This window comes from Rana temporaria, chromosome 6 (genome assembly GCF_905171775.1).
Source record: "Rana temporaria chromosome 6, aRanTem1.1, whole genome shotgun sequence".
NCBI classification, from domain to species: Eukaryota; Metazoa; Chordata; class Amphibia; order Anura; family Ranidae; genus Rana; species Rana temporaria.
This window is the reverse complement of record NC_053494.1, coordinates 205592448-205603281: the sequence shown is the minus strand read 5'-3', so window position 1 is coordinate 205603281 and position 10834 is coordinate 205592448. Positions and strand designations below refer to the sequence as shown.

The following is a 10834-nucleotide window of genomic DNA, read 5'->3' as shown; positions in this document are numbered from 1 at the left end:
ACCCGACGTAAACAACGTTTTTTTTTAACAGCGCATGCGCCGTCCGTGGGGGTATCCCAGTGCGCATGCTCAAAATTAACCCGGAAAAGCCAATGCTTACGACGGTGACGTCATTCTACGTAAAAAATTCAAAAGGCGACGCGGGAACGACGGCCATACTTAACATTGAGTACGCCTCATAATAGCAGGTTCAACTATACGCCGGAAAAAGCCAAAAGCAAACGACGTAAAAAAATGCGCCGGCCGGACGTACGTCTGTGGATCGCCGTAACTAGCTAATTTGCATACTCAACGCGGAATTCGACGGAAACGCCACCTAGCAGCCGAAAAAATGCGTATATCCGGATACGCCGTTGTAACTCTGAGTTTGAGGCGTCGTATCTATGCGCCTGATTCTTAGAATCAGTTACGCATAGATTTGTTTTAGATCTCTTACGCCGTCGTATCTTAGTTGCATATTTACACTGGCCGCTAGGTGGCGCTTCCGTAGATTTATGCGTCGAATATGGTAATGAGCTAGATACGACGATTCTCAAAACGTACGTGCGGCCGGCGCATTTTTTTTACATCGTTTGCGTAAGGCTTTTTTCGGGAATATAGTTACCCCTGCTCTATGAGGCGTAGATGAGGCGTACTAATGTTTGGTATGGACGTCGGAACAGCGTCGAATTTTTCACGTTTTATGTCGTTTGCGTAAGTCGTCCGTGAATGGGGCTGGACGAAAGTTACGTTCACGTCGACTAGGCATTGAGTGGACGCAATTTAATTTGAAAAATCGACGTGATACTGAGCATGCGCCGTTCGGAAAAAATGACATTTACATGGGGTCACAATAAATTTACATAAAACACGCCCACATCTTCCACATTTGAATTAGGCGGGCTTACGCCGGCCAATTTACGCTACGCCGCCGCAACTTACGGAGCAAGTGCTTTGTGAATACTGCACTTGCCTGTCAAAGTTGCGGAGGCGTAGCGTAAATACGATACGCTACGCCCGCACACAAATATGCGCTCCCTACGAGAATCTGGGCCATAGTGTATATGTTTAAAGGGATAGGTGACCATTTCGTTACCTTTTTCTAGGTGAGTTGAAAAGAAAATGCTGAGTAATGGAAAATGATCTATTACTGTGCAAGATATTAACCACTACAGACCCGCGCTATAGCCGAATGACGGCTTCAGCGCGGATCTGAATATCCAACAGGCCGTCAATTGACGGCCGCCCCTTTGGGCGTTCCCCGCGCGCGCTCCAGAGCGCGCTGCGGGGAAACTCTGTGTTGGCCGTGTCACTTGGACACAGCCAATCACAGATCGCCGCGAACGGCCAATCAGAGTGGCCGTTTGCGATGCGATCTGTGCGGCCAATGAGAGATGATCTCATATGTTTACATATGAGATCATCTCTCATTGCCGGCTCACACAGAGACAGCGTCCTGTCTCTGGAGAGGAGACCGATCTGTGTCTCTTGTACATAGGGACACAGATCGGTCACCTCCCCCAGTCACCCCCCTTCCCCCACAGTTAGAACACTAAGCAGTATACACATTTAACCCCTTCCTCATCCCCTAGTGTTAACCCCTTCAATGCCAGTCACATTTATACAGTAATTAGTGCATATTTATAGCACTGATCGCAGTATAAATGTGAATGGCGCCAAAAATGTTTCAAAAGTGTCCGATGTGTCCACCATAACGTCGCAGTCCCAATAAAAATCGCAGATCGCCGCCATTTCTAGTAAAAAAAAAAAAATTCTGTCCCCTATATTGTAGGCGCTATAACTTTTGCGCAAACCAGTCGCTTATTGCGATTTTTTTTTTTTTACCAAAAATATGTAGAAGAATACTTATCGCCCTAAACTGAGAAAAAATTTTATTTTTTTTTTTAAAAATTGGGATATTTATTATAGCAACAAGTAAAAAATATTGTATTTTTTTTCAAAATTGTCGCTCTTTTTTGTTTATAGCGCAAAAAATAAAAACCGCACAGGCATTCAAATACCACCAAAAGAAAGCTCTACTTGTGGGAAAAAAAGGACGTCAATTTTGTTTGGGAGCCATGTCGCACGACCGCGCAATTGTCAGTTAAAGCGACGCAGTGCCGGAAGCTGAAATTTCACCTGGGCAGGAGGGGGGTATATGTGCCCAGTAAGCAAGTGGTTAATAAAATGTGTTATAAGTGTTTTGGATTTTTTTTTTATTATTTTTTTCACTTATACAACATGAAAGAAAAAAAAAATTGTTGTAAAGCAACTGTCACTTTAAACATAATTTCGCCACAAAATAAATAAATAGTATAAAATAAGAAAACAATAGCAAAAGAATCTGTGTCCTCATAAAAAAAAAAAAATCCTGATTGCAATTAAATATTTTGAAATGAATAAAGAAAAACAGAAAATGTGTGCCCAGAATTAATGAACTGTTTAAAATCCAGAATACCTTTCCTGTAGTTATGTCCACAGATCATAGTGACAGAAGGGATCTCAGAGTATTTGTAACATTTATAAATAAATAGTTACAAAGAAAGTGTAACAGTAAATATTTTGTTTCTTCTTTCCTGTTTATCATCACATATGTAACATTCTCTTCAATGTTCCCAGTAATCTTCCCTCCATATCTGCCCTCTTCCCTCCTTCCTTTCCCCCTCTATCTCCCTCCATGTAATGAAATGTGGGGGGGGGGGGGGGGGGTCACTCTCTGTACCTGGTAACAGTTGTGTTGTGCTGAGTGCAGCCACTCCCAGGTAGGATTGTGTTTTCTGACACAACAAACAATGGTGTCATCTGCTCCTCCCCTCCACAACACACAATGGTGACACCTCCCCCCCCTGTTACTAAGGACGCTGATGTCACTAACTGCTATATATATGGAGGAGAGAAGAGAGAGGGGACAGTGACCGCTCCACACCGAACACCTAACCCATCGGAACCCGGAGAGATCGACTTTATTCAGAATCATGGTGAGCAACCGACTGCACTCTCTTCTATCCTATACATCCCTCTATGTGTGACCGCACTCTGCCATCCTATACATCCCTCTATGTGTGACTGCACTCTGCCATCCTATACATCCTCCTATGTGTGACCACACTCTGCATCCTATACATCCCTCTATGTGTGACTGCTCTCTGCCATCCTATACATCTCTCTATGTGTGACTGCACTCTGCCATCCTATACATCCTCCTATGTGTGACCACACTCTGCCATCCTATACATCCCTCTATGTGTGACTGCACTCTGCCATCCTATACATCCCTCTATGCGTGACCGCACTCTGCCATCCTATACATCCCTCTATGTGTGACTGCACTCTGCCATCCTATACATCCCTCTATGCGTGACCGCACTCTGCCATCCTATACATCCCTCTATGTGTGACTGCACTCTGCCATCCTATACATCCCTCTATGTGTGACTGCACTCTGCCATCCTATACATCCTTCTATGTGTGACTGCACTCTGCCATCCTATACATTCCTCTATGTGTGACTGCACTCTGCCATCCTATACATCCTTCTATGTGTGACCGCACTCTGCCATCCTATACCTCCCTCTATGTGTGACCTCACTCTACCATCCTATACATCCCTCTATGTGTGACTGCACTCTGCCATCCTATACACCCCTCTATGTGTGACCGCACTCTGCCATCCTATACATCCCCTATGTGTGACTGCACTCTGCCATCCTATACATCCTTCTATGTGTGACTGCACTCTGCCATCCTATACATTTCTCTATGTGTGACTGCACTCTGCCATCCTATACATCCCTCTATGTGTGACTGCACTCTGCCATCCTATACATCCCTCTATGTGTGACCGCACTCTGCCATCCTATACATCCCCTATGTGTGACTGCACTCTGCCATCCTATACATCCCTCTATGTGTGACCGCACTCTGCCATCCCATACATCCCTCTATGTGTGACTGCACTCTGCCATCCTATACATCCCTCTAGGTGTGACCACACTCTGCCATCCTATACATCCCTCTATGTGTGACGGCACTCTGTCATCCTATACATCCCTCTATGTGTGACTGCACTCTGCCATCCTATACATCCCTCTATGTGTGACGGCACTCTGTCATCCTATACATCCCTCTATGTGTGACTGCACTCTGCCATCCTATACATCCCTCTATGTGTGACTGCACTCTGTCATCCTATACATCCCCCTATGTGTGTCTGCACTCTGTCATCCTATACATCCTTCTATGTGTGACCGCACTCTGCCATCCTATACATCCCTCTATGTGTGACTGCACTCTGCCATCCTATACATCCCTCTATGTGTGACGGCACTCTGTCATCCTATACATCCCTCTATGTGTGACTGCACTCTGCCATCCTATACATCCCTCTATGTGTGACTGCACTCTGTCATCCTATACATCCCCCTATGTGTGTCTGCACTCTGTCATCCTATACATCCTTCTATGTGTGACCACACTCTGCCATCCTATACATCCTTCTATGTGTGACTGCACTCTGCATCCTATACATCCCTCTATGTGTGACCACACTCTGCATCCTATACATCCTTCTATGTGTGACTGCACTCTGCCATCCTATACATCCCTCTATGTGTGACCGCACTCTGCAATCCTATACACCCTCCTATGTGTTACTGCACTCTGCCATCCTATACATCCCTCTATGTGTGACCGCACTCTGCAATCCTATACACCCCTCTATGTGTGACCGCACTCTGCCATCCTATACATCCCTCTATGTGTGACTGCACTCTGCCATCCTATACCTCCCTCTATGTGTGACTGCACTCTGCCATCCTATACATCCTTCTATGTGTGACTGCACTCTGCCATCCTATACATCCCTCTATGTGTGACCGCACTCTGCCATCCTATACATCCCTCTATGTGTGACTGCACTCTGCCATCCTATACATCCCCCTATGTGTGACCGCACTCTGCCATCCTATACATCCTTCTATGTGTGACTGCACTCTGCCATCCTATACATCCTTCTATGTGTGACTGCACTCTGCCATCCTATACATCCCTCTATGTGTGACTGCACTCTGCCATCCTATACATCCCTCTATGTGTGACCGCACTCTGCCATCCTATACATCCTTCTATGTGTGACTGCACTCTGCCATCCTATACATCCTTCTATGTGTGACCGCACTCTGCCATCCTATACATCCCTCTATGTGTGACTGCACTCTGTCATCCTATACATCCCTCTATGTGTGACCGCACTCTGCCATCCTATACATCCCTCTATGTGTGACTGCACTCTGCCATCCTATACATCCCTCTATGTGTGACTGCATTCTGCATCCTATATATCCCTCTATGTGTGACCGCACTCTGCCATCCTATACATCCCCCTATGTGTGACTGCACTCTGCCATCCTATACATCCCTCTATGTGTGACTGCACTCTGCCATCCTATACATCCCTCTATGTGTGACTGCACTCTGCCATCCTATACATCCCTCTATGTGTGACTGCACTCTGCCATCCTATACATCCCCTCTATGTGTGACTGCACTCTGATATCCTATACATCCCTCTATGTGTGACCGCACTCTGCCATCCTATACATCCCCCTATGTGTGACTGCACTCTGCCATCCTATACATCCTTCTATGTGTGACTGCACTCTGCCATCCTATACATCCCTCTATGTGTGACCGCACTCTGCCAGTCTACACCTCTGTGTGCATCTATACTTTCCTGAGTGGGACAACACTCTCTTCACATCCCTATGCATGTTTGCACTCTACCAGTCTATACCCACTTGCCAGCCAGGCCTTTTCTGGCACTTTTTTAAAGTATTTTTTGCCTGCACTGCTCTGTCCTAATCCTAACCACATATACCATTCACCCTACACAGAGGGAATGCATCTCAGTCCACGTTGGCCAAGCCGGTGTACAGATTGGCAATGCCTGCTGGGAGCTGTACTGCCTGGAACATGGCATCCAGCCGGACGGACAGATGCCCAGTGACAAAACCATCGGAGGGGGAGACGATTCCTTCAACACCTTCTTCAGTGAGACCGGGGCTGGAAAACACGTCCCCCGCGCTGTCTTTGTGGACCTGGAGCCCACTGTGATTGGTGAGTAGGTCGCCCTGTTATGTTGTGTGATTAAAAAGTGTATGAGATGTCCACCAAGTGTTGTCACCTGTAGCAACTTTCTGACCCATTGCCGTCACATTTCTACAGATGAGGTGAGGACAGGAACCTACCGGCAACTTTTCCACCCTGAGCAACTCATCACCGGCAAGGAAGACGCCGCCAACAACTATGCCCGAGGTCACTACACCATCGGCAAAGAGATCATCGACCTGGTGCTGGACAGGGTCCGCAAACTGGTGAGTGGTTTCTGACCTAGACCTATGTGGATTATACCAGTGTTTTTCAACCCTTTTTTAAGCCAAGGCAACCTTTAGAATCGCAAACAATCCCGGGGCACACCAGCCTGAGGGCTCGTTCACACCAGGAGGTGCACCGAAGCGTACACGCTTCTTTTCGCATTCCGCTACTAGCACAACCCCACCAAATCCTCCCTCCTAGCACCACCCTTCCAACCGAAATCCCCCTCCTAGCACAACCCCCCTCCCCATGCACACCCAAATCCCCCTCTTGGCACAAACCGCCACAAATCCCCCTTCCTAGCACAACCCCCCCCATTGCTCCCAAATAGCACAATTACCCCTCAGATCCCCCCTCTTTCTAGCAGTAGTGAGCATCCAAGAGGGGAGAGGGCCAGGAGGAGGCGTAAGTTGAGCTATTTACCCAGGGGCGGACTGACCATTGAGGCACTCGGGCACTGCCTGAGGGTCCCATGCCACTAGGGGGCCCCATCAGGGTTGCCAGGCTCAGTAAAACCAGGGACAGTATGTCAAAATCGGTGTTTGTTTTACATGTGTCCCTGATATGTCTGAAACCGACATGCTTTTGATGTGAAAATCTCGAGATTTTAGCTGCCCCGCCTCTGCACTGCCTCCTGGCATGGTGGCCATCTGTAGGCGCGGGGGCCCCATAATCTTCTATTGCCCGGGGGCCCCCATGAGTTGTCAGTCCGCCCCTGTATTTACCCCCCCAGCTCCTCTCCTTCCTGAGATCCTCTGTTAACTGTTGACAGGAGGGAGAGCGCACAGTTCATTCCTGTGTATAGAGGAGGCAGAGAGCTAAGCCTGCACCTCCTCCCCCACCTCTCTGCTCCTCTCTGTACCCTTGCCAGTCCTTAGCAACCGATGATGTCATTGGTTGGCAGGACGCGGTCGGGCGGCCAGCTCAGCTTTCTCTCTTGCTGACAAGAGTCCAGAGAGGAGCAGGGGGGGCTGCAAACATAGCTCTCTGCCTCCTATTTGCACAGGAGTTAACAGTGCGGTCTCCATCTTGTAGCGCAAGAGCTAACAGAGGATTACCCTGTTTGGGCTGTTTCCATGGTACCCCTAAAGACTCCTCACGGCACCCCAGTTGACAAACACTGGATTATACTAATAAGATATACAATGTCATTGTCCTGAGCCCGCTAGTCAAAGTCTGTCACCAACAGCCATAGTTGTAAATGGACCTTAATATTCGTTCAAACAAATGATATAGGGCCGAGTGTGCGTGGTCGTATCTATGCGCCTGATTCAGAGAATCAGTTACGCATAGATATCCCTAAGATCCGACTGTCTTACACTGTCGTATCGTAGGCTGCATATTCACTCTGGCCGCTAGGTGGCGCTTCCGTATAGTTACGCGAGGAATATGCAAATTAGGTATTTACGCCGATTCAGAAACGAACGACCGCCCAGCGCTTTTTTTTTTACGTCGTTTGCGTTAGGCTATTTCCGGCGTAAAGTTACCCCTGCTATATGAGGGGTATGTGCGGCGTATCGTTAAGTATGGCCGTCGTTCCCGCATCGAATTTTTGAAAATGTTACATTGTTTGCATAAGTCGTTCGCGAAATAGGGCTTTGCGTAAGTTACGTTCACGTCGAAACCAATGAGGCTTTGCGGCGTAATTTCGTCCATGCTCACTGGAATTCTTTCACGAACGGCGCATGCGCCGTTCACAAAAAATGTAAAATACGCGGGGTCAAGTGTAATTTAAATATAACACGCCCACAACATCCCCATTTGAATTAGGCGGGCTTAAGCCGGCCCACATACGCTACGCCGCCGTAACTTAGGGTGCAAGTTCTTTCTGAATACGGAACTTGCGCCCAAAGTTACAGCGGCGTAACGTATCTAAGGTACGTTACGCCGGAAGAAAGATAGAACATTCTATCTGAATCCGGCCCATAGTCTATTATCTTGAATCAGTTTTAAATGCAATTAATGTTAAGTGCTAAGGGCTACATTCCTGGTTTTGGTTGAGGGTTAAATGTAGCTTAATGTGTATAGGCCCAATTGTTTTTATCTTTGGAGTAAGGAAGGGTTAAAACTGACATTCATTTATTAGACTTTAGGGGGGCCTGACTGTGGCCAACAAAAAATGTCCTGGTATCAGTGGGAGTAAACATCACATTTGGCATTAGGTGGAGGAACAGTGTCCTATCGTTGGTATCATTGGGAATAATAGTGCCCCCCATTGTTGGTGTCAATGGGAGAAATGGTGCCCCATTGTTGGTGTCAATGGGAGAAATGGTGCCCCATAGTTCGTGTCAGTGGGAGAAATGGTGCCCCATTTTTGGTGACAATGGGAGGAATGGTGCCCAATTGCTATTGTCGGTTGGCAGAATAGTGTCTCATATCAGTGGGAGGAATAGTGCCCCAAGGGCTAAATAAAGGCAAGCAACGGGCCGCATCCGACCACCGAGACGCAGTTTGGAGACCACTGTTCTAGGAGATAAAAACAGCAAAGTTCAATTATTTCATACATAGTGTAGGGACATCTCTAAAAAGTCCCTAGCCATAATTAGTCACCTAATACATTTTCCTCTAAAATTTTAAAAGCATTAGAATTTGATGCAGAGTATGGCCCGGATTCACAAAGCACTTACGCCGACGTATCTAGAGATACGTCGGCGTAAGTGCAAATATGCGCTGTCGTATCTGTGCGCCGTACCCACAAACTAAGATACGCCTAAAAATAGGCTTCATCCCACCAACGTAACTTGCCTACGCCGGCGTAGAGTGGGCGCATATTTACACTGGATGCATTTGGAGCTCCCATTGATTTCCTATTCAAATATGCAAATGAGGGAGATACGCCGCTCTCTGTGAATCCGGGCCAATATTTCTATAAGGTTTGTGCTATTTCCTTGTAACATATAAATGTGTACAGAGGTGGCAGAGAGCTATGCTTGCACCACTCTGCTCCTCTTTGTACTCTTGTCTATATGAATGTAGACCCTTCAATATAATTATTGCCTGGCCCTTCCTGTGTGTCGAAGTGGCCTTGCACCCTTCTCTTATTATTAATGACAGACAGAGTCAGAAACGATATATTAGATAGGTGAACATAGCATGATAATCAAGAGTATAAATAGTATAAGCATTATTGTAAGAAAAGTTATCGAACCCTGTGTTTTTTTTCTTTTTCTCAGGCTGACCAGTGCACCGGTCTCCAGGGATTCCTCATCTTCCACAGTTTCGGTGGTGGCACCGGCTCTGGTTTCACCTCCCTCTTGATGGAACGTCTGTCTGTTGACTACGGAAAGAAGTCCAAGCTTGAATTCGCCATCTACCCAGCTCCTCAGATCTCCACAGCTGTGGTTGAGCCCTACAATGCCATCCTCACCACCCACACTACCCTGGAGCACTCAGACTGTGCTTTCATGGTGGACAATGAAGCCATTTATGACATCTGCCGCAGAAACCTGGACATCGAACGCCCAACCTACACTAACTTGAACCGTCTGCTTGGCCAGATTGTGTCTTCCATCACCGCCTCCCTTAGGTTTGATGGGGCCCTGAATGTGGACTTGACAGAATTCCAGACCAACCTGGTGCCCTACCCCCGTATCCACTTCCCTCTGGCCACCTATGCCCCTGTAATCTCTGCAGAGAAAGCTTACCATGAGCAGCTCTCTGTGTCTGAGATCACCAACGCTTGCTTTGAGCCAGCCAACCAGATGGTGAAATGTGACCCCAGACACGGTAAATACATGGCTTGCTGCCTGCTGTACCGTGGTGATGTGGTGCCCAAAGATGTCAATGCTGCTATTGCCACCATCAAGACCAAGCGCACCATCCAGTTTGTGGACTGGTGCCCAACAGGATTCAAGGTTGGTATCAACTACCAGCCACCAACTGTGGTTCCAGGTGGAGATCTGGCTAAGGTGCAGCGTGCCGTGTGCATGTTGAGCAACACCACAGCCATTGCTGAGGCCTGGGCTCGCCTGGACCACAAGTTTGATCTGATGTATGCCAAGCGTGCCTTTGTGCACTGGTATGTGGGTGAGGGTATGGAGGAAGGAGAGTTCTCTGAGGCTCGGGAGGACATGGCCGCCCTGGAGAAGGATTATGAAGAGGTTGCAACTGACAGTGTTGAAGGAGAGGGTGAAGGAGAGGAGGGGGAAGAGTATTAAATGACTGCATAACAATACAGAAATAAAGTCTATTTTTATTTAATAAATATTGTTTTATGAATTTTCCTTGTGATTTTGTGCTTTATTATAATTCAGGAAAAGAACAACATTCAGCACTATGTTTCTTATGTGAAGACAACTCAATAGAAGCAAAATACCATTTGCATGGTTCACAGCAACTAATCATATTTACATTTTCAAATTTTAATTGCCAGATGGTATATGAAAGGTTAAAACGTAGGTGCTTATTATGTGGATAAGGAGAATTAGAATTCCTTCACAACAGATTTGTTCTAGGTCTAAATACCTTAAATCAATATATTGAA

At 47.0% G+C, this 10834-nt stretch overlaps 1 protein-coding gene across 1 annotated transcript; it reads left to right on the top strand.

The window, feature by feature from the left end:
- Positions 1–2855: 2855 nt before the first annotated feature.
- On the top strand, positions 2856–10555 carry LOC120944193 (tubulin alpha-1D chain-like). The gene is made up of 4 exons (XM_040358141.1): positions 2856–2957; positions 5871–6093; positions 6202–6350; positions 9525–10555. The coding sequence occupies exons 1-4, from the start codon at positions 2955–2957 to the stop codon at positions 10506–10508; spliced, it is 1359 nt and encodes a 452-aa protein (XP_040214075.1). The 5' UTR covers positions 2856–2954; the 3' UTR covers positions 10509–10555.
- The last annotated feature ends 279 nt before the right edge of the window (positions 10556–10834 follow it).

What these genes read in the sequence shown, in the direction of transcription:
- LOC120944193 (XM_040358141.1), top strand. An exon ending in CCTGGAGCCCACTGTGATTG is followed by an intron (nt 6,094 to 6,201) that starts GTGAGTAGGTCG and finishes ACATTTCTACAG; the next exon opens with ATGAGGTGAGGACAGGAACC. An exon ending in TGGACAGGGTCCGCAAACTG is followed by an intron (nt 6,351 to 9,524) that starts GTGAGTGGTTTC and finishes TCTTTTTCTCAG; the next exon opens with GCTGACCAGTGCACCGGTCT.